This window comes from Nematolebias whitei, chromosome 1 (genome assembly GCF_014905685.2).
Source record: "Nematolebias whitei isolate Nwh7 chromosome 1, NemWhi1, whole genome shotgun sequence".
NCBI classification, from domain to species: Eukaryota; Metazoa; Chordata; class Actinopteri; order Cyprinodontiformes; family Rivulidae; genus Nematolebias; species Nematolebias whitei.
Window position 1 is genome coordinate 88,634,985 of NC_056498.1, and position 24,949 is coordinate 88,659,933.

Below are 24,949 nucleotides of genomic sequence, written 5' to 3' on the forward strand. Positions count from 1 at the left end.
ATGCTGTAGTCTTGTTTGAATTGCACCTTTTTCTTCGTAATGATGACATTTGAGGTGAATTGGTGTTTTATGAAAAAAAAACAAATAAAACCAAATTTATTGATAGTTTGAAAAAACCTGATGACATAAAGGACAGATCATCTTCAAGTCTATTATTATGACAAATGATATAATACAACAAAGAGAAAATGATATAAAACTGTCAGCAGTTTTGCTTTTATCTTATGTTCTTGGTCATGTTTGTGTGTAGGTTGTGAGAATGATATTTTGGAGGAAGAGGAGGAAGAGGAGCTTGAGGAACAAGAGTCTGGTAGGAACATTTTCACTACAAACATACTGGTTTATTCACAAATTGTAACCTGTTGTTACTTTGTAGTTCTTACTAATTCAGTGGTTTTTCTTCTTTCTTTTTTAACATGTGTGCTGCAGTTCATGGTGAGATGGTTCAGAAGATCTTGGACATTCTGCGCTTCTTGTGGGCCATCATTTTGGCTATGGTGGATGGACTGACTCAGTGGCTCAATTTACTCACAAAACAGTACAGCAATACGTCCACAGTTCTGTGCAATGAACGCTACTTCAGCATACACAAAATAGAGCCGGTAAATATAACACAGGCAGAGATCTGTAACACCAAGTTCACACTGTCAACACAAATATGTGTCATTTATAATGTCTTATTTAGTGTCCACTTTATAAATCTTGTCTGTCTCTGTGTTTTTGGCAGTGTAACGTAGCAGCAGGGTCCAGAGATGATCAGGCGTCTCAGATTAGTGAGATGTCTACACTTGATACATTTTTGGATGAAACTGATGCAGAAAGCTCCGTCAGAAACAGGTTGGTGTGGAGTCGGCTTTGCTAAAACTGGCCATAAAACAAACAGATTTCTGTTATCCAGGCCCATCACTAATGTAGCAACTGGAAGCAATGGAAGGTCTGTCTGTGATGTGAAAACAGAGAACATGGTTACAAAGTGATGATTTTAGTTAAACACCAGCAGGTCATTGATTAGGCTCTGTTGAATGATTGCACTTATGACAGAAATGAGGTCTTGAAGAGCTGACAGAAAGTTATGTCTGAAAAAGACTTACGAGAGAAGAGTAAAAATGGGGAGCAGCACGGGGGTGCAACTGGTAGATCTGCTGCCTCTCAGCGAGCAGGTCCCTGGTTCAAATCCCGGTCCGGGGGCCTTTCTGGGTGGAGTTTGCATGTTCTCTCCCTAGGTGTGAGTGAGAGAGTGAATGATTGTTTGTCTCGTTTGTCTCTACTGGAGACCTGTCCAGGGTGTACCCCTCCTCTCGCACAGTGATTGCTGGACATGGGCACCAGCGACCCCCGTGACCCAAAATGGAAGAAGCGGGTAAAAGATAATGGATGGATGTAGTAAAAATGGAAGATGAAGCTGAGTCGCGTATAGACCAGTTCTTCTGGATGACCAGTTTTGTTGGTGCCAAGATGGTCTCTTTGGTATGCCCCCTCCACCACTGCCGGCCCTCTTCCTTGTTGACATTCATGTCAAACTGTTTGAAAACAACAAAGTCCATGCAAGTCCATATCTCTTGATTCCCATATTTTGAGAAGAGACTACAAGTCTTAAGCCAGTATTTTTGCTTTCAGCAGATTGTAATGACCTCTTGTGGTGGGTGACATTGCCTTTACATTTGCCAGGAATATATTTCTATAACATATATTTCTATATTCAAGGATTCAAGGTTCTTTATTGGTCGTGGTGGAACAAACTTGTGTACACAGGGCCCCAGTTACATCCAACAAAAGTATTAAAATGTAAAAGAAAAACAGTAATAAGTTTTAAGATATGAACTAAGAAAAACATCAACTAAAAATACACTAAGCACTAATAGCATAAAAACATTACACCAAACAGCAGCACGAACATGAGTCTGTGTGAGCAAATGAGCACGCATGAACACATCAACATGAAACGGATCAGCAGCAACATGTGATTTTTCACAGTGATTATCCTGATCAGAGATTCATGAGTCTAACAGCCTCAGGGTAGAAGCTGTTCCTCAGTCTAGTGGTTCTACACTTAAAGCTCCTCAACCTCCTTCCTGAGGGGAGCGGGGCAAAAAGTGTGTGTGCTGGGTGAGTGGGGTCCTTCATGATGCAGGTGGCCCTCTTCCTGCATCTGGAGGTGTAGATGGCTGACTCCAACATCCTCTGTGCAGCTTCACCACTCTCTGCAAAGCTTTTCTTTCTGCAACTGTGCAGCCTCCATGCCACATTTTATATAACAGTTCTGAAGTATTGATAGATTAAAGGCCCCACTCAGAAAAAAAGTGTCCTTGGTTACAATGAATGTACACTATCACTTTCACCCGTACTAAGGAGATGCAGTGGGTTTCAGTATGTTTTTGTTGCCTTCCATCCTAGAATTTTAAAGGAAATATGTGAGTTGTATCTTTTTTAATTTACACTTAAATAACAATGTGAACATGCAAAGTATTTTTACAGTAAAACAGCCTGAAATAAGACAAAAAATAAAACTAGAAAACCCTGAGCATCCATAACTTTTCTCCCCCCGGTGTGTTTAGGGTCATTGTCCTGCTGAACCTCTGTCCTAGTATCAAAACTCTGAAAAAATCAAAAAGGATTCCCTCAATAATAAATAATTTTTTTTCCTTCTATCTTTTATTCAACCTGGTTGAGTATTTCCTAGTCCCTACAGATAAAAAATAAACATTCCCACATCATAATGTGGCCATCACTATGTTTAATGTAGGGATGATGATAGGTGTTGGTTTGAACCAGACATGACATCATACTTGATGAACAAAAAGCTCTGTTTTTTTGCATCGTCTTCTTTCACACATTTAGGGAGTTTCCAATAAGCCCTTTGGTGTTGTGTTTAACTTGTGTTTTTAAGCAACATCTTTTTCCTGCCACCCACCCATTAATCCCAGCTTTCTGCAGATCAAAGTGGTCCTCTGGACAGATACGCCCATCTCTGTAAAATAATCTCAGCTCCATTGTAGGTCTTTTACTTATAATTATGTAAAAAACATTCAATTGTAGGATGTCAGACAACAAAATAGAAATAATACCATCAGAAAAGACTATTTTAGCAACCTTCTGAAAGACTTACAGTGATGCCTGAGAAAAAAAAATCCTGTTTTTATCGATACCTCCATGTTCTGGGCGAATGTGGCTGAGTGGTTAGAGCAGTCGTCTTCCAATGCAAGAGTTGGGGGTTCGAATCCACCAGCAGTCACATGCTGAAGTGTCCCTGGGCAAGACACTGAACCCCTCATTGCCTCTGATGTGTGTCCCATCAGTGTATGAATGTGATCTAAAGCTCTGATTAGTCTCATTAGAATGATTTGTTCAATTATCTTTGTAGAGATCTAGTAGAGTGCTGTATGAATGGGTAAATGAGGCACAGATTGTAGTGTAAAGAGCTTTGAGTATCTCGATAAGATAGAAAGGTGCTATATAAGTACAGTCCATTTACTTTTTTTTTTAATCATTTTATAGTATGTTGTAGATTTCAGGTTTTCTGCTGAGAATTCTGTTTGTGAACAAAGTCCTAATCTAATATTGTCCTCATGTTTCCTGTACTTGAGTTGTACTATGTGTGTGTGTCCTAGCTCCGCACAAAGTAGAGGAGCGACAGACCTTTCGAGTCCCAGACAAAACAGCAATGCAAATCTCCTGACTGTAGAATCCCAGTTGAGCTGTGGATTACAACCATTCAAACCACACAGACACTCCAGAACAGCCAGTGAGATCCTGTCAGACAGGTAAGCCCATCAACACTCGCCGAGCCAAAACAATAGTTTATTAAAAATATTTGTGTTTACTTCTGATCTTTGGTTTTAACGGTTAGTGAGGTGATGGATGCAACAACAGCTAAAACACAAGATTCATATCTTGTTTCCATCAGGCATTTTTTTATCGAGGAGCTGGAGCAAAGCAAAGAGTTCTTCAACAACCAGAACCGTCTGCTGAAGCTGCTGCTGTCCATGTACACCGTGCTGTCAGCCAACTCCGAGCTGGTCTGTTACTTCATCATCGTACTGAACAATGTGGTCAGTGCCTCCGTCATATCGCTGGTCCTGCCCATGCTGGTCTTCCTCTGGGCTATGCTGTCTGTTCCAAGACCAACTAAGAGGTTTTGGATGACCGCCATAGTCTACACAGAGGTATGAACTTTAAGTGACACATGCACACACTTACATTCATTTAATTATTTATTTATTTGTTTGGCTCTACACCATTGTAGGTCAGAAATACGAACTTTGTAGGATTATTTTCTTATTTTAGTTTCACAAAACGTTTCTAATATTGGAATAAAAAATAAATGCCCAAAATATTGCCATCCCTCCCACCCGACCCCACTGATCTAAACGTGGACCGCAGCTGCCTCCTTTTGTTGTTCGTGGGTGCCTGATGAATACAGCAGGTGGTGTGCTCACATTTTTTTTAAAGTGAAGGTGCAAACATAGTTTTGCTTATCACACCTAGCAATAAGACAAGTCCCTTTTTGTATTTCGTTAAATTCACATCTACTTGGAGTGTTCACAAAAAACAACAGGTTTGTGTCATACAAGTAGATTTAATCATACATGCATATGGAGTGAGTTAAAGCTTGTCAGACATAAAACAGTATTTAAACAAAAAGAGCCACATTGACTTTTAACTACGCTGTAATTTAATTACATGAGTTCAGTAGACAGGTCATTACAACCTTCATGTAGTTACTGACAGATAGAACTGGTCTGCTGTTTTGCCTCCCCCCAGGTGATGGTGGTTCTGAAATACATCTTCCAGTTTGGATTTTTCCCTTGGAACAGTGTGTATGAGATGACTCTGAATAAGGACAAACCTTTCTTCCCACCACGCATCTTCGGCCTGGAGAAAACCGACAACTACATCCGATATGATCTACTTCAGCTGCTGGTTCTGTTCTTCCATAGATCTCTACTGATGGTCAGTTTGTTTTGACATTACGTGTTGAAAAGTTCACAACCCCCATTATAAATTGTAATTGTATGTATTTGAGGATGTATATAATGCTAAGTGTGCAAACAGAAGAAAAGTTTTAATCATGCTTCTGAGCACCTGAAGCGATGAGGCAATGTTGGATTCATTGTGACAACACATCCACCCATTGTCTAATAGTTGCTGTGCTTTAGAAGTGCTGAGTGCTTTTGGTTGGCACTTCTCATAGTAAGAAAGACTGCTTTAAACAACAGCTGAGCAGAGATTGTATTTTCACCTTGTGCATGTGATTTTCCAGTGGGTGCTCCAGTTTCCTCCCACAGTCCTACAACATGCATGTTAGCTTCATTGGTGGTTCTAAATGGCCTGTAGGCATGAGCGTGAAGAAGCGTGGTTGTTGGTCTTCTGAGTGTGTTTGTGCACGGTGACAGACGCTCACTGACCCTGAACCGGACCAAGCAAGTTCAGACAGTTGACTAATTACTTGAGATTGCTGGACTGAAGCACATCATGGAGGAACTTTTAAACAGCAAGAACACCAAAGCACAGTGAAAGGGTCCTCGTCCCAGAGACTCAAGCAGAAAAAAATATTTTGACTGAAAATTTTTCTACATATAGAGCAGAGGTCACCAACGCAGTGCCCACGGGCACCTGGTAGCCCGCAAGGACTATATGAGTTGCCCACGGGCATGTTCTAAAAATAGCACTCATGATCAAGGAGCACCGCCTAAAAATCATCATTAATTATATTTTTAAATTTAAGGAATAACATTTGAAAGGATGTGTACTTGAAATGAAAATGATTAATACAAATTTAAAAAAGAAATAGTTTTACGTATACAGTTTTGCAATCTTGTCTGGGGTCAAAGTTCAGAATCATGCGTAGACCACTCCCATGTTTGCAGCGGTGCAGCTACAAGGTAGTTTTACCTCCAAGAGGTTAACATGGCAGAAAAACACAAGAAAACATGTTCACAGTGACTGGGAGGAAGAGGTCTTTTTACATTTGTGAAAGACAAGTGTGTCTGTGTCTCATTAGTGGCTGTGGCGACAGCAAAACAACATGGAGTGACACGTCACCAGCTAACATGTTAGCTTCAGTGCTAACTACCCCCTGGTGTCTCACAACAGGAAGAAGAGTGTCAGAGTTAAAGGCTTACATGGCAGATGATTTTCATGAGGCATTTTCAGATGAGGTCTTGAAAAAAGCAATGATGAAATATGTGAAAAATAATTTATTTAAGAGTAAAAGATGTGATGATCAGTTAAAATGATTTTATATGTACAACACTTTGTTGCAGCTGTGGTTATTTTAAAGGGCTTTATAAATAAAGTATTATTAAAAATGCTGCAGATCTGAGGATCAATACTAATGTCACATGATTCATTTAAAATGTCACTTTGTTTTTTACATTACTGATCATTTGTATCTACAAGTTGGAGTTCTTCTGAAGTGTTATAAACACAACAGTTGGTACAAACAGGGCTTGATTGAAAGATTTTATTGTTGATAGGTTATTAAAAATGTTATAGAAGTTGTTAATAGTAAAAGGCATATTTTGAATGAATGTTACAAACGTGTTCATTCCTACAAAACAGTTAATAAAATATTTATAAAATATACAAAATTTCAAATGTTATTGATTGAGATTAACATAAAAGAAATGGTAATTTATGTTTAAATATCAGTTTTCTGCTGTAGTAAATCATCCGTTTTGTCCCCTTTGTTTGGGACAGGAGCCCATCTCCGCTGCTTTTGGGTGAAGGCAGGGGACACCCAGGACATGTCTCCAGTCTGTCCCAGAGACAGACAAAGAGACAAACAACCATCTACACTCCCAGTCACAGCTAGGAACAATTTACAGTCACACAGAAGAACCAAAAAGAGATTCAAACTGAGGACTCAAGTTCTCAATTGAGAGTTCTAATCACTAATTATCAATAATAACGGATCATATTTACCAAGCTAAGTCCTTACTGATGATCACTGTGGGGAGTTTTTAATAATACAGATCAGATCGATGTGATCAGGCGGTCATATTACTCACATGTATGTAAATGTATTATACTATAATTAAAGGTCAGCCATGCAAATTTGTTTGAATCAAACAAGTAGCCCTTTGTGTCTCTCGGTCCCACTGAAGTAGATCTCAGACTCAAAAAGTTTGGTGACCCCTGATCTAGAGGTTACCCAAGCCCCCCACCACCACCACATCCGCATTCCACACTTTTCCTGCATATGGGTCACTTCTCAAAAGGTTTTCACGTAAAGAGGAGTACACTGTGTACATGACCTTAGTAAAAGTACACAGACACACTCTAATGAAGCATTGAAGTTGTAAATAACCTGCACCGTCAAGACCAACGGTTTCTGAAAGAAAAGAGGGTTTGGATAACTTCTGTGGTTTACTTTAATATCATTTCTGTGTTTTCAGTTGAAGTTTGTCAGATATATAATTTTTACATTATAACACAGGAAGTCTTTGCAGAGTATAAATTAACTTAAAATGATTTAGTTATTTGCCAGACTGACAGATTTCTCTCTTGAAATTATTTAATTCAAAGAGATTATATTTAAATTATTTATTTTTCATATTGGATAATTTAATACATTACATTTATCACAGTACAGTTACCTCTCAGTGTGTTTTTAATTACAATCAAGTGTTGTAGATCCAAACAGTCAAAACATCTTGTTAATGCTATCACAGCTGCCTCGTAGAAATGAATTTATTTCGATATTTATGATAAACTACAAAACACCTGAAACTGACTCTGAGAGAACTTCGTGAGTTTGGAGGAAAATTTAGTTAAACAGAGACACACATCTCTACTATAATCTGGGCCATTCATCATTTAGCATTAACATTATTTAATTATAAGAAGTAAAGCAATAGAAACAGCCTCTCCTGCCATGAGAGAAACTCAACAGGCTGCGCACTCCCGGGGCAGTGAGCGTCTCTATCTGTCCCTCTCTCGCTTTCTCTGACCCAGAGTTTGCTCTCACGCACAGGTTGCACATGTCTGTACAATGACGACGACACTCCCAACACATTAACATTTAATACAAAGTTAGACTTTAGATACAAAAGTCCTGGGAGGTCGGGGTGCGGTGCAGGAGGAGATGGTGTATCAGTTCTGGTTTCTCCCTCGGCTGCTGTGAATTGGTCACATGTGAACATTTACTAAATTATTACATCATCATCCTCATGAAGGGGTGGGCGGTCCTGTTAGTGTAGTGAGGTGTCCTCCTGGACTTGCTGCAGGTGAGCTTTCACCTGCAGGTTCTCTCTGCTCACACCCGGGCTCACTGTGAAGCAGACAGCAGGACCCACCCTGCTGCTCTGCTCTGACTGGGTCAAACTGTGGCTCTGGTTCTCTTTACTGGTAGAAAGCTGTGTCACTTTAATTCCTGTGTCATCAGTAGACTGCATGGCTTTAAAGTGACCACAACAAAGCACACATTTTTTTCCCCTCCATTTTGACAGAAGACAGAAGTCTGTCCTGGCCACATTCAAAATGATGGAAATTCATCACGGCAACAGAGAATTTTAATCCATGCCATCCTCATCCCAAGGGGGTCCACATCTAGAGAAGGTTACAAGCAGGAACACTTGGGGCGGTGGCCCCCAAACTGGGAAAGTGGCTCCAGCAGAACAGATCCCAGGAACATCCTCAGAGATCTCTTTCCAGAACTGAGCAGTCCTTAATAGATAATACAGAGATTGGATGTTTTTAACAGAGAAAAGCAGGGTTCATGTGGAAATGTCCAGGACACCCAAACATAATTTCAAGGTTTCAACGCAGTTGGGGCCTGTTTTTATAATGTATGGATGAAGATGAGACAAGGTCTCTGGAACGTTTAGAGTAAGAAAGTATGAAGAGGTGAAGGTCCCACTGTTTCCTATGATGAGGCCTGATGATGACAAGGCTATATTAAGGTTTGTAACAGAGAAGTGTGTGTGTGACAGGGAGGCTGTGGGCTCATGCTGGGTGAAGGAGAGTGAATGCTGAGCATTCTCTGCAGAGACCTGTTGAAAAACATGTTCAGCTCATCTTTCCTGGCTTTCATTATGAGAGCCCCCTGACTTTAAAGCTGATGATCTTATTCATCCCTGACCACAACCCCTGCACGTTGTTCTGCTGTGTTTCCACCTCCATTTTTATGCTGCTCCTTCAAAATTTTAAACTAAAATTAAACTTGGTAGATACTGTCCCCACACTCTTTAGTCAAATAAAACCTGTTGGTTTGGATCAGAAAAGCTGCAGAACGGGTCAGGCCAAGAAAAACAACTGTAACTCACTATTGCTCAATCTCTGTACCTGATCTTCAGGGTCACAGGGGGTGAAGCCCAGCAGTCAACAGACCCGAGGCGGGGCACACTCGTGACAGATCACAGAGATGCACACTCATACCTAGGGTCAATTTACTCATCAGTCATCCTCTATAAGCACTTACCCCTGTTCCTGGTTGCAGGAGAGCAGACGCCTCCAGCAGCAGACTGTGGACAAAAGGTGGGGTCCACCCTCGACGGGTTTCCAGTTCATCACAGGGTCACATAGAGGCATGTTTTTAGACTGTGGAAGGAAACTGGAGTACCTGTAGAAAGCCCAAGCATGCACTTGGAGAACACTCAAACTCTAAATAAAAATACTGCTGCCAAGATTTGGTCCTGTAACCTGTGAGGTGACAGCAGTAATCACTGTTCAGCAACAAGGAAAAACTGAACTCAGCATGTTTTTGCCTGTTTGCGTGTTTTTGTTCGTCTGTTAGCAAAATATTTCCTAGATGAATTTTAATGAAACTGAAAATAACAACTTAACTTTTGGTATCAACTTGATTCAAGATGGCTTCCACAGATAATCAGCCTTAGCAAACAATGACTACAACTCAGTTAGCTGTACGGATATCAAACTATAATTGTAGCTGAGCGTCATCCTCAACACGTACACCGAGCACTAACAGATCTCGCAAGCTTGTGGTTTTGAAGTATTGCCTTTAAGTATCATAGTCTATTCTCTCTGTTAGCTAATGTATGTTTCAATAGAAAGGAAAGTGCAAAACTCTCTGAACTCCATGTGGAAATGGCCAGAATATCCCTTTAACTCTCCTGACCTTGTAACAGGAGTGTTCAAAATACTGTGGGTAAATAATTTCAAAGAATAATCTTTTCTGAGGATTCCTCTGTAGACTGTTTAATTAAACAGCACTTTGTTTGTTTGTTTGTTTGTTTGTTTGTTTGTTTGTTTGTTTGCAGCAATATGGTCTGTGGGACCACGAGGGCCCCCTGGATGAGAAAAGCTCTTCAAAGGAACGTGGAAAAAATGTTAAAGAGGGAAATGGAAGGAAGAAAAAGGAAAAAGAAGAAGTAACGGGGGAGGGTTATACATTTAGTACTTCTTCCACCCTGGAAGACTTGGACAAGATTGAAAAGAACCCGTTTGAGCAGGTCGGTGCAGATATTTAACATTTGACATTTGGAAATTAACACTTAAATAAAATAATAGTCCTTACTATGGGACAAGGCTTTCACATCTTATCAGCTAATATAATGCAATTTTAAAGAGTTGGGTCCTCGTTATTTAAATTCTGTTCAGGATGATGAAGACTGTCTTGAACCGAGTACCAGCTCTGTTGCTACATCAGTGCACCCCCTTGAAGCTGATCCAGAGACTGCTGAGTCAAAAGATGGAGAGGAACTGCATTCTAGGAGGAAGAATGAGGACTCTGTGAACAAGGAGGAAAAAGACAGTGACCAAGTGACCAAGGAAAGTCCAAAGAGAGGCAGCAACATTAGGATCCGTAAAAAAAACAAGAAGTCCAAAGAAAAACACAACAAAGGTTTGTCTTTATTAAAATGTGCTTCATAAATGCAGATCAGTTGCACAAAAGTTTTCTTACATATTTCATCCGTTTCATACGACGTACTGCTACCAAAAGTCAAAACACAATATTTTTAATTGCACTGTTAGTGCTGAAAGTGAGCAAATCTAAAATCATGAATGAAATGGAAGAATAACAAATGATAAAATGGTAAATGGACTGTACATGTATAAAACCTTTCTATCTTATCAAGATACTCAAAGCTCTTTACAACAATCTGTGCCTCATTTACCCATTCATACAGCACTCTACTAGATCTATACAAAGATTAATCAGTACTTTAGATCACATTCAGACGCCGATGGGACACACATCGGAGGTAATGAGGGGTTCAGTGTCTTGCCCAGGGACACTACAGCATGTGACTGCTGGTGGAATCAAACCCCCAACTCTTGCACTGGAGGACAACTGCTCTAACCACTCGGCCACAGCCGCCCTAACAAGCAAATAGTAATTAGCTGTATCAAAATCCAAATCGTCAGTCTTTGTCAAGTGAAGCCTCAAATGCTTAGGAAGTTTTCTTCTTTCTGTTGCAACAAGTCTGTTTGGTCGTTCATTAGTTTGCATTGTTTCTGCAGTGGACCCTCCAGCAGAATCTGCAGATACCAGTGAGGAACTGAAGAAGAAAAAAGGAAAAGGCAGGAGGACAGAGGCCAAACTCAGATTACTGGCAGTGGGACACAAGATTAAACACGTCTTGACATCAGGGTGAGACAAACTTGGATTTCACTAAATGCACGTCAAAACCAAACTGCAATACAGTACAGTTATTTTAGTTCTAGCTTTGAGAGCAAATTAAAATAATGTATAATAATAGCTTTTTTTTAAGTGGTTAATGTATGTTTTGTCTTCCTGCAGTGTTCAGAGTGTCAAGAGGCCGGCTCAGGGTTTCTTCAGAAATATTATCCGATCGGAGTATCGCGCGTCCACAGATGTTTATGCACTGATGTTCCTGACTGATGTCATTGACTTTGTCATCATCATCTTTGGTTTCTGGGCTTTTGGGGTAAGAGATTAATACATTTATGGTAAAAAGAAATCTCATTCTTTTCTGATATAAAATTAAAAAAAAGGTTAGCTTTTAAATAATTAAGTAAATGAAGACAAGAATAAAGAATTAATTAAGAATTAAGTCTTCTTAAGACAACTTTAATGTTTGTGTAGAATTATTCCAAACAATAAAGGTTTACAGGCAGCACCAGAGCGTTTATCTTTTTTACGTTTGTTGGCACATTTGTAGATGAACAGATGCTGTGATATATTCATCAATTAAAACGGATTCTTCATTTTTCTGGACTGAATAAAACGTGCATTGAATTTAATGAAATGTAACGTGAGACGTCATTTATCTTTGACCCATCAAAATGAATGCGGTCATTTATTTTACAGAATCAAAGTTTAACATCAAACATTTACATTAATTTGGCAAAATATGAAAATAACAACATAATTAAACAGCTTTACAACCAGGAAAACCATACGGTCATGATTTTCCGTTGCTTCACCACAGACATTAATGAAAACTGTACAATTATGATCAATTATCCACACGGCGGTGGATGAGCACTTTACACAGACATTTCTAAATTATCTGGAAGGATTTCTACTTGAGAGAAGAATTTAAAGATGGAAATGAAGTTTAAAGGGAGTAAAAGATGGTGTGTGAGGGGGAGTGTTGACCAGAACCGATACTCTCCATTCGAACCCAGCTTTTCCTCGGTACGCTTGGTAGGAAACTTGACTCATTACCTTTCTGAAGATGAATCAGCAGATATGGAGTTCCAGTTAACGCTACCTGTCCAGCGTCTCCATAGGATGGCTGTGACTCGTCCGAAGTAGTGACGAGATTCCGTCCGACACAAGCTCACCTCAGCCAGTGGACTTCACATGAGTGGAGTCCTTCAGAATTTCCACTCAGAGGTGGAAGATGTTATAATCCAAACTCGGAAGAGCCTTATCATGGCTGGACTTCTGTTCTCCCAAACGACTTCACAGAACTGCGAACATCTCAGAACTTCTCCGCGCCTCACCGAACTGAGAGAACTAGGAAGTACCGGCATTTTAAAGAGCTCTATTTCCGGTATATTTGAGCGTCCCTGATTGGTCAATATCAACCAGACAGGGGTGTGTTTTGTGATGTAAGAGGTTACTAGAAGTCAGAAAACAGCAAGAATTGTTATGGAACAGATTAAAACTGTTCTCAGACAGGCGAGAGAAATATTTTGGCGAGTTTGGAGAAACAGGTGCCAACTCCTCTGTTTACGTCTGAGAGGATTTTAAAACAAGACACATGTCTGCTTCGACTCCGACCTTGGACAAAACTTACACTTGCTCATTCAAAGACAGAAATCAGAAAATACATGATTACTCTGTAACAGGCCTTAACAGGAATTCTAACTTTGCATGAGGATTAAAAAATCATTGTTACTGTTTTACAGTTAATAAAATTGATTAGTTCACTGTAACATCTAAAATGTTTGAACTAAAACACTTTGATTATCAAACGTTTGTAAAACAGGAATGATAATAGAAAAGAGAGTGTTCTTTCACTTGAATTTTCAAGAAAGAAAGTCTCAGGAGGGGTGAACCTGTATTTCTGGATTCAAATCAATGAAATGACAGTTTCTGTCCCACAAGGTTCTTAAGGTCAAGGGTTTTGACCTTAGGCTTAGTTTTGACATCAGGTTAAGTTCACTACACATTTATAACAGCCTTTAAAGTTTAAACTAAGATAAGGTGTTATAAAACATGGGCAGCACGGTGGCGCAACTGGTAGAGCTGCTGCCTCTCAGCGAGCAGGTCCCTGGTTCAAACCCCGGTCCGGGGGCCTTTCTGGGTGGAGTTTGCATGTTCTCTCCGTGCATGCGTGGGTTTTCTCCGGGTACTCCGGTTTCCTCCCACAGACCAAAAACATGCATGTTAGGCTGATTGGTAACTCTAAATTGGCCCTAGGTGTGAGTGAGAGAGTGAATGTTTGTTTGTCTCGTTTGTCTCTATGTGTCCCTGTGATGGACTTGCGACCCGTCCAGGGTGTACCCCGCCCCTCGCACAGTGATTGCTGGACATGGGCACCAGCGACCCCCGTGACCCAAAATGGAATAAACGGGTAAAGAAAATGGATGGATGGATGGATGAATGGTTATAAAACATGCCATCAAGTGTGCCTTAATTAAAGATTTACAGAAACATTCATACAGCAAAAGATAGAAAGTGTTTGAGTGATGAGTTTAAAGATACTTTAACTCATGTAGGGCCATTACAAACATGCTTGAACATCTTTCCCATCAGATATTAGGACAACATAAATTCAATTCTATAACTTTTTATCTTCTTTTATTCTAATTCATAGTTAAAAAAGCAACACAGACAAAAACTTAAAGGACCAACATGTGGATTAGTAACAACAGACAAATGAGCATTTTGAAAAAGTGTTGGATTTTTGTGATATAACAAAGGGATGTGTATTTTTATTTGTTTTTATTACTGATCAATGACAAAAAAAAAAACATGTAACTCATCTTGTTTCTTCATATGTGGAAACCCTTTTGAGATTGTACTACAGTGGTTCTAATGTCAGACTAAATTGTAACAATATGAGCGTTTGGTTCCATGTCAGTAGGGTGGGGCTCTTCGTCCCCTTGGGCCTGTATACAAGAAATGATTCTGTGCAGAATAGAGTCATACATATGGATCCTGCATCCTCTTCTGAGACATTTGGACCACAGCTGTTGTAACAGATCCTCCAGGTGCAGCAGATCAAGGAACTGGGTCAGAATTCACATCCAAGCTGATCTCATGCGTGTTTGATTGGGGAAAGATTGAGGACCTCTGACTGACCACAGGAAAACCTCAACTTTATGCAGACATTTCACAGACACACATCTCCTGGTTATGGCACCTCTCTAACCTCGGCCGTCTCTGCTTTGGTATTAATGGCAGCCTAGACACAGGAGAGTGAACCAGTTCTCTTGCTGATGCCAGTTGTTAGGGTGCAGAATGATACAGGGTGCTGTAAAGAGTCTAAAACCTGAGTCCAGATGGCAGGAGGACATGTCATGAGGTTCTGTAGTGTTTGGGGGCACAATTCTACTTTTTTTTTTTCTCGGTCTAGTCTGTCTTGGATGATTGAAGTCAATCATTTAGTGCATGGGTGTTTGTTGGAAAAATTCTCACGTTGTTTTTCCAAAAGAACCACACTCAACGGCAGTTGAAGATTTTTAACCAGCATTTTACTTGCAAGGACTGCATTCAGGACAGGTTACATACATAGATACATAAATGCATATGCATGAGAACATTGTCACATTATCAGCATTGAATAGAGTAATCTACAGATTTTTATACAGCAGTTTAGTGGGCATTTCCTCCTCTAGCCAGTCAGCTTCATACACATGATCTATGGCCGTTGGCGAGCTGGCCTCCAGGTGGAGGTAAGGGAATGTTTTGGGAATGTTCTCATGGTGACAGCGCCAAAGGAGGCACTACGACTCGGCCTCCTCGGAGATAAGAAATTGTTTTGTAGACAGCAGGTTCTCAGGGCAGAGGGAAATACACTACCTGGTCAAAAAAAGTTGCCATAAAAAAAAAGGACACACTAATATTTCGTTGGACTATCTTTAGCATTGATTACAGCATGCATTCACTGTGGCATTGTTTCAACAAACTTCTGCAATGTCACAAGATCTATGTCCATCCAGTGTTGCATTAATTTTTCACTAAGATCTTGCATTGATGAATAAGTACTAGGCATGATGGGTGCATCACTTCACCTGCCTCTCTTCTTACCCTGATGCACCCATCACTCTGGAACAGGGTCAATCTGGACTCATCAGACCACATGACCTTCTTCCATTGCTTCAGAGTCCAATCTTTATGCTCCCTAGCAAATTGAAGCCTTTTTTCCAGTTAGCCTCATTGACTAGTGGTTTCTTAAGGCTGCACAGCTGTTCAGTCCCAATTCCTTGAGTTCCCTTCACATTTTGGAAATGCTCTTACTTTCACTATTAAACATAGCCCTGGGTGCTACTGTTGTTTTTATTTGATTTGATTTCACCAAACGTTTAAGTGATCACCGATCACGATCATTCAGGATTGTTTTCCGGCCACATTTCTTCCTCAAGACGATGGGTCCCCACTATCCTTCCAGATTTTAATAATGCGTTGGACAGATCTTAACCCAATTTTAGTCGTTTCTGCAATTTCCTTAGAAGTTTTCTCTGCTTGATGCCAATGATTTGACCCTTCTCCAACAGACTTGACATCTTTTCCACGACCACGCGATGCATCTTTGACATGATTGTTTAAGAAATGAGAAGTTGCATCATTTGGGGTTAAATAATTTGTTACCAGCTGAAAGATAATCACCCATGCAGTAATTATACAATAGGAGGCTCGTACCTATTTGCTTAGTTAAATCTAGGTGGCGACTTTTGTTTGGCCAGGCAGTGTATGTTTCTCAGCCACAATATAAACACCCAATAAAACATTCGTTACCCTTGTCTGAAAATTCTCTGACACTTCCCCTGTTTATGAATTTTTATTACATTATCAAAATCAATCTTTGTAATGATGCTTTATGCATGTGACAGAAAACCCATTGGCAAAACAGTTCAAAACAGTTTAAAAACAGTCTAAACAGTTCAGTAAAAGGGGAAACATCACACCGCCTCGGTGCCTTTACCAGCGACGACCTAATGACGCATTTCAGCGTCTCAGCTGGGAGGATTAGGATATATGTAAATATCCATCCATTATCTTCCACTTGTTCTGAAACTGGGTCGTGGGGGCAGCAGCTTGAGCAGGGAGTCCCAGACATCTTGTTCCACAGCCATTTGAACATAGGAGCATCTGTGGTGGAAGTGGTCTCCAGCTACAAGTACTTGGGTGTACACCTGAATGACAACGTCAGCTGGAGCAACAACACCACCAGTCGGATCAAGAAAGCTCATCAGAGACTCTACTTCCTCAGGCGGCTGAGACGAGCTGGTCTGGGAAGCTCAGTCCTCACCTCCTTCTACAGGTGTGCAGTGGAGAGCATCCTGTGCTCCAGCATCAACGTGTGGCATGGAGGCTGCACAGCTGCAGAAAGAAAAGCTTTGCAGAGAGTGGTGAAGGCTGCACAGAAGTCTGTTGGAGTCGGTCTCCCCACCATCACAGACATCTACACCTCCAGATGTAGAAAGAGGGCCACCTGCATCATGAAGGACCCCACTCACCCAGCACACCCACTCTTTGCCCCACTCCCCTCAGGAAGGAGGTTGAGGAGCATTAAGTGTAGAACCACTAGACTGAGGAACAGCTTCTACCCTGAGGCTGTTAGACTCATGAATCCCTAACCAGAGTTTGTGACTCTAGGTGAGGGTAGGAACTTAGACTGACCAGTAAACAGAGAGCTTTGTCTTACAGCTCAGCTCTCTCTTCACCACAATGGGCTGGTACAGAGTCCACAATACTGCAGATGTTGCACCAATCCATCTGTCAATCTCACGCTTCATTCTTCCCTCACTCGTGAACAAAACCCCCGAGATACTTGAACTCCTCCACTTGAGGCAGAACCTCACCCTTGATCTGGAGAGAGCAATCCACCCTTTTCCGACCAAGGACCATGGCCTCAGATTTGGAGGTGTTGATTCTCATCCCAGCAGCTTCACAGTGAGAGCTGAAGATCATGGCACTATGATGCCAACAAGACCACATCATCTGCAAAGATCAGAGATGGAATCCTGAGGCATTAACTGTATCAAATGCAGCACTGAGGTCTAACAGGACCAGTGTAGACACCTGTCCATTGTCAGAGGCCATGAGAATATCATTAGTAACTTTTATCACTGCAGATTCAGTGCTGTGGTGAGCTTTAAAACCTGACTGAAACTCTTCAAACAGATTATTTCTGTTCAGATGTTCACACAACTGACCAGCAACTATTTTCTCAAGCATAGATTAGATATAGGCCTGTAATTGGCTAGGATTCCTGAGTCAATGTTATATTTCTTAAATAAAGGTTTAATTACAACGATCTTAAAGCTCTGTGGTACATAACCATTTATTAAAGACAAATTAAGCAGATCTAAGACGTGGTTATTAATTTAGGGAAATACGTCTTTAAACAGTCTGGTTGAGCTGTGATCTAGCAGACGTGGATGGTTTGGATGAAGCTTTTATTTTTGACAATTCAGAGAGTTCAACAGGACAAAAACAGTCCAAACACAAATCAGGTTTGAATGTTTTTTAATATATTTTTAAACTTTGATTTCCTCACTGGGCAGCACGGTGGCACAACTGGTAGAGCTGCTGCCTCTCAGCGAGAAGGTTGCTGGTTCAAATCCCTGTCCGTGGGCCTTTCTGGGTGGAGTTTGTATGTTCTCTCCGTGCATGCGTGGGTTTTCTCCGGGTACTCCGGTTTCCTCCCACAGACCAAAAACATGCGTGTTAGGCTGATTGGTAACTCTAAATTGTCCCTAGGTGTGAGTGACAGAGTGAATGGTTGTTTGTCTCTATGTGTCTCTGTGATGGACTTGCAACCTGTCCAGGGAGTACCCCCGTGACCCAAAATGGGAGAAGCGGGTAAAAGATAATGGATGGATGGATGGATTTCCTCACTTCCTGCATCATGACTAAACGGTTTAAAATATAAATCAATGATGTCTTTTGTTTTTTCCTCAGAAACATAGCGCAGCAGCAGACATCGCCTCCACTCTATCAGAAGACCAGGTACCTGAGGCCTTCCTGGTCATGCTGCTTATCCAGTTCAGCACCATGATCATTGACAGAGCCTTGTATCTGCGCAAGGCTGTGCTGGGAAAACTCATTTTTCAGGTTGGTTTGTTTGAACTATAAGTCCTCAAAGGCAGAATATGTCCCTGTTCTGCCAGTACATGAGGCTGATATCCTATAAAGTTTAATAAAATAAAATAAACTGTTCAAATTAAATAAAGTTGGCTTTAGAGCAGTTTGCAGTTTCTTGTTATATTTCTTAAAGTGATTTATTTTGTAGGTTTTTGTTTTACTGTAAACATTCTTCATCTACAGATGATTCTTGTTCTGGGGATTCACCTGTGGATGTTCTTCATCCTGCCTGGTGTCACTGAAAGGTGATGTCAAATTAAATCAACACATTTACGCTTTCTATGGCCCAACATCTGCATCATTGATCTTTTTTGCACGCGTTTGATTTTTGGTGAACCTTGTTGTCTAACTCTAAAGGTCGAGGTGCATCAATGATGAGTTTCAAACAGAATTAAAGAGACAAATATGATCTTTTAAATTGCATCTTTGTGGAAACTTTCCAACATTTGACAGTATTTTACACCTGTTGCAGTTAGCTTTTTGAACAACATCACTTTGGATAAATAAAGTTTTATTTGGACTAAACTGACAACCTAGTGGCTACTTTGGTCATGATAAAGACCAAAGCTGACATCTTAACTCTAATATTAAAAGTTTCACAGCAGTTTGTACAAATTTGATTCATAAACCTTTACACCACCATTGTTTAGCGTTATACTGTTATTGTGGCAGAAATGTAAAGCAATTCCTGCCAGATTGAACCCTCGGCTGCACCAGAAGAGTTAGCAGTTAACAGTTAGCTTCTACAGCTTCCATTTTTCACTTGCAAATAACTACATAGAAACTAAAATAATCATAAGCTTGAATTTCCATAATAATTTTGTTTCCTTTTTATTTCTAGGATGTTTAATCAGAACTTTGTGGCTCAGCTCTGGTACTTTGTAAAGTGCATTTACTTTGGCCTGTCAGCCTATCAGATTCGCTGTGGTTACCCCACTCGTATCCTCGGAAACTTCCTCACCAAGAAATACAATCACCTCAACTTGTTTCTCTTCCAAGGGTATGTTATAGTTTGCACTTATCTCTCTCACACTTGTGTATGTCTGTTCAATTCACGGTTTTGGGCTTAATTTCAAACAACACTTTTACTTTCAAGAAAATCCACGGAAACAAATTAGTAGTTATTAGAGGAACGTGTTATTGTCTTTATATAATACAAAAAAGAACAGTCTGATATGGCTTTGGTCATGTGCTTGTATGTTTTGTGCATAGGTTTCGTCTGGTGCCATTTTTGGTGGAGCTGCGAGCAGTTATGGACTGGGTTTGGACCGATACCACTCTGTCTCTGTCAGACTGGATGTGTGTTGAGGACATTTACGCCAACATCTTTATCATAAAATGCAGCCGTGAGACAGAAAAGGTGTGACATGTGTGAGCTACAACACACTGAGTGGGATCATTTGTCAGATTTTTACTGAGGTGGCTTACTGAAATTAAAGAGTAAACTAACCAACCATTGCAAAATGTCATTGTTCAACAGCATTAATCCTAAAACTCTTGGTAACAAGTCCCCACATTATAAATGTTTTAAAAAATATTTTGGGTTTGTTTTTTCAGAAATACCCACAACCTAAAGGACAGAAGAAGAAGAAGATTGTAAAATATGGCATGGGCGGACTCATCATTTTCTTCTTAATCTGCATCATCTGGTTTCCCCTCCTTTTCATTTCATTGGTCAGATCAGTGGTGGGCGTGGTCAACCATCCGATTGACGTGACAGTCACAGTCAAACTGGGAGGTTATGAGGTAAATAGCAACAACCTACTGGTAATAAGAAACTGATTACTGTGTTTACATAGAGGTATAGACAATCTGAGAACATGCTTGAATAAAATTGTTATATTGGTGCTGGTTTATAAGAATAAACTCAGTGTACCACCTTCTCCTTAAGAAAATGTACTTTGTAGATTTCTTTTGTCTGTTGAGAAAAATCAGGGAACCATATTCCCCAAACTTGACTTTTTTGTTGTGTATAAACCAATAGGCTGCAAGCTTTTAGATCAAAAGAGCCATTTCTACTCTTTGCTTCCAAAATGTGTCCAGAGCCGCAAAACCTGCTACATCTGAAGATATCAACTGGTGGCCCATGGGCCACTTCAATTTTGTATGAAGGGTTTTTTTTTATGGCGATTGGGGATGACATTATAAAACAAAAATATATGCAGACATTTGACACTTATTAATATTTTTTTACATTTTAGGGCTAAAGAAAAGACCACATTAATTTACAAATGGGCAACTATAGTTCATACCAATTTTACCAAAAGTTGTAAACCCTGAAATCTGTGAATCTTCCTTTGACTTTTGGAAAATAAATATATGAATTGGGGGGAGAGAAATATATACAAACCGGATTCCAAAAAAGTTGGGACACTAAACAAATAGTGAATAAAAACTGAATGCAATGATGTGGAGATGCAAAAGTCAATATTTTGTTCGTAATATAACATAGATGACAGATCAAAAGTTTAATCTGAGTAAATGTAACATTTTAAAGGAAAAATATGTTGATTCAAAATTTCACAATGTCAACAAATCCCCAAAAAGTTGGGACAAGTAGCAATAAGTGGCTGGAAAAAGGAAATTGAGCATATAACGAACAGCTGGGAGACCAATTAACACTAATTAGGTCAATTGACAACATGATTGGGTATAAAAAGAGCTTCTCAGAGTGTCAGTGTCTCTCAGAAGCCAAGATGGTAAGAAGATCACCAATTCCACCATTGTTGCGCAGAAAGATAGTGCAGCAATACCAGAATGGTGTTACCCAGCGTAAAATAGCAAAGACTTTTAAGTTATCATCATCAACCGTGCATAACATCATCAAAAGATTCAGAGAATCTGGAACAATCGCTGTGCGTATGGGTCAAGGCCATAAAACTCTACTAGATGCTCGTGATCTCCGGGCCCTTAAACGTCACTGCACCTCAAACAGGAATGCCACTGTCAAGGAAATAACAGAATGGGCTCAGGAATACTTCCAGAAAGCATTGTCAGTGAACACAATCCACCGTGCCATCCGCCGTTGCCAGCTGAAACTCTACAGTGCAAAGAGGAAGCCATTTCTAAGCAAGCTCCACAAGCTCATATACAGGTCCTTCTCAAAAAATTTGCATATTGTGATAAAGGTCATTATTTTCCATAATGTAATGATAAAAATGAAACTTTCATATATTTCAGATTCATTGCTCACCAACTGAAATATTTCAGGTCTTTAATTGTTTTAATACTGATGATTATGACATACAGCTCATGAAAACCCAAAATGCCTGTCCCAAAAAATTAGCATATCATGAATAGGTTCTCTAAACAAGCTATTAACCTAAACATCTGAATCAACGACGTAACTCTAAACACCTGCAAAAGATTCCTGAGGCTTTTAAAAACTCCCAGCCTTGTTCATTACTCAAAACCGCAATAAGGTACATACCGGTAAGACTGCCGACCTGACTGCTGTCCAGAAGGCCATCATTGACACCCTCAAGCAAGAGGGTAAGACACAGAAAGAAATTGGTGAATGAATAGGCTGTTCCCAGAGTGCTGTATCAAGGCACCTCAGTTGGAAGTATGTGGGAAGGGAAAAGTGTGGCAGAAAACGCTGCACAACAAGAAGAGGTGACCGGACCCTGAGGAGGATTGTGGAGAAGGGCCGATTCCAGACCTTGGGGGACCTGTGGAAGCAGTGGACTGAGTCTGGAGTAGAAACATCCAGAGCCACCGTGCACAGGCGTGTGCAGGAAATGGGCTACAGGTGCCACATTTCCCAGGTCAAGCCACTCTTGAACAAGAGACTGCGTCAGAAGCATCTCGCCTGGGACTGCTGCTGAGTGGTCCAAAGTTATGTTCTCTGATTACAGTAAATTTTGCATTTCCTTTGGAAATCAAGGTCCCAGAGTCTGGAGGACGAGAGGAGACACAGAATTCACATTGCTTGAGGTCCAGTGTCAAGTTTCCACAGTCACTGGGGTGTCATGTCATCTGCTGGTGTTGGTCCACTGTGTTTTATCAAGCGCAGGGTCAATGCAGCTAGCTATCAGGAGATTTTGGAGCACTTCATGCTTCCATCTGCTGAAAAGCTTTATGGAGATGAAGATTTCATTTTTCAGCACGACCTGGCACCTGCTCACAGTCCAAAACCACTGGTAAATGGTTTACTGACCATGGTATTACTGTGCTCAATTGGCCTGCCAACTCTCCTGACCTGAACCCCATAGAGAACCTGTAGGATATTGTGAAGAGAAAGTTGAGAGACGCAAGACCCAACACTCTGGATGAGCTTAAGGCCGCTATCGAAGCATCCTGGGCCTCCATAACACCTCAGCAGTGCCACAGGCTGATTGTCTCCATGCCACGCCGCATTGAAGCAGTCATTCATGCAAAAGGATTCATGACCAAGTATTGAGTGCATAACTGAACATGATTATTTGAAGGTTGGCGTTTTTTGTATTAAAAACACTTGTCTTTCATTGGTGGGATGAAATATGCTAATTTTTTGGGACAGGCATTTTGGGTTTTCATGAGCTGTATGCCATAATCATCAGTATTAAAACAATTAAAGACCTGAAATATTTCAGTTGGTGTGCAATGAATCTGAAATATATGAAAGTTTCATTTTTATCATTACATTATGGAAAATAATGACCTTTATCACAATATGCTAATTTTTTTAGAAGGACCTGTATATGTGTGTGTGTGTATATATATATATATGTGTGTGTGTGTGTATATATATATGTGTGTGTGTGTGTATATATATGTGTGTATATAATATGTGTATATGTGTATATATATGTGTAAATGTGTGTGTATATATATGTATATATATGTGTAAATGTGTGTGTATATATATATATATATATGTGTATATGTGTGTATATATATTTGCGTATATGTGTGTATATATGTATTATGAAATTAGTTTAACAGGGGTCGTGAACAGTCGGCACCGGATATTCACACGATAGGAAAATGAAACACAAGTAGACTGTCCTGCTTGAAATAATAGTGTCATTTATTAATCTGCCACAGAAAAACAGCCAAGCAAAAAACATGTACACTCGTACACTCTTAACACACAAATTGATATGAAAGTCCCTCACTGTGACACGTGGTCGGGAAGCCTTTCGACCCGATGACAGGTAAATCACATCAAACTGCGCTGGGCACCGTGCGCTGGTCCTCAGCAAGACTTCAGGACTTCCCTTGCCTGTTACACCTCCTATATACCCCTCCCTGACCGGATCACGTGAGAGCAGTGAAAAACAAGTTTGATGATTGTCAGGAGGACAGATCTAATTAAAACATGTTTTCCATCATCAAAGCTGTCTGTGCAACAGAGCGATGGCTCATAAAAACATGTCCTTCAAACCCAAAGTGTGGGTGGATGAAAGACCTGTCTACATCAAACTCTGGGTCACTGTAACCATTAAGATGGGCCAGATCCCAGGCTAGAGCATCCCCCGGAGGACTTTAATTACTCCAAAACACATCTGCAGCACAGGCCTGACTTTGGACAGATAAGCTGCATCAAAAGTGAGTATAAGTATAAATTGACATAAAAGCATCAAAATAATCATTCCTATATCATTCCACCCTTGCCTTTTATGGCAATTTTGACATTTAATTCTGAAAAGTAACACACACAAAATATATGTTTGAATAGGCATAAAGGCAACTTTCATTCCACCCTTTGCCTTTATGGCATGTAAAACATAATACAACTCTTTAATTTTGACAAAATATACATTTGAATAGGCATAAAGGCAACTTTCATTCTACCCTTTGCCTTTATGGCATGTAAAACATAATACAACTCTTTAATTTTTAAAATGCCATCCATTTAAGTTGAACCCCAAACGATTTCCGACCTCTGAGTGGTCGAGTTCTGCTGCAAGTGTATTCAAAAGATCCATTCTAGTTTCATACATTGTCCGCCTAAAGTAGTACCACCCGTGAGCAAAATGCTCAATCTCTAATATGTCCGGATGGATGCCTGGATCTACAGTAATTTCTGTTTTTTCGAGACCGTAAGGGCCATCAGTGATATAAATCCGTACTTTCATACTAAATGGCCGAATTATAAAGTTTTTGATTAATCCTATTCTTCCTAATATAAAAACAAGTTCCCAAAATACACAAAGTTAATACAGAGATACATAGATCAAACTATCTAAAAAAGTTAAATCTGGTCCTCTGGACATTCAAAAAAACCCAAAATAAAGCAAATCAACAAAAAAATGTAGAAACGTTTCGTCTCTC

The 24,949-nt window shown here is 40.1% G+C and overlaps 1 protein-coding gene and 1 long non-coding RNA gene across 2 annotated transcripts in view; both read left to right on the top strand.

Moving 5' to 3' along the window:
• Positions 1–24,949, top strand: part of LOC119407690 (piezo-type mechanosensitive ion channel component 1) — a gene marked incomplete at its 3' end in the record, with an annotated part of 35,391 nt that overhangs the window by 5,073 nt on the left and 5,369 nt on the right. Inside the window, 15 exon segments of the mRNA XM_037674512.1 lie at positions 251–310; positions 430–602; positions 728–837; positions 3,609–3,761; positions 3,905–4,163; positions 4,762–4,950; positions 10,221–10,412; positions 10,561–10,804; positions 11,425–11,554; positions 11,705–11,852; positions 18,509–18,661; positions 18,875–18,936; positions 19,533–19,691; positions 19,904–20,051; positions 20,249–20,437. Coding sequence (XP_037530440.1) covers positions 251–310; positions 430–602; positions 728–837; positions 3,609–3,761; positions 3,905–4,163; positions 4,762–4,950; positions 10,221–10,412; positions 10,561–10,804; positions 11,425–11,554; positions 11,705–11,852; positions 18,509–18,661; positions 18,875–18,936; positions 19,533–19,691; positions 19,904–20,051; positions 20,249–20,437 — 2,369 coding nt within the window.
• LOC119413990 lies at positions 295–780 on the top strand. The gene is made up of 3 exons (XR_005186983.1): positions 295–310; positions 430–602; positions 728–780. It is a non-coding gene; the product is annotated as an uncharacterized LOC119413990 (long non-coding RNA).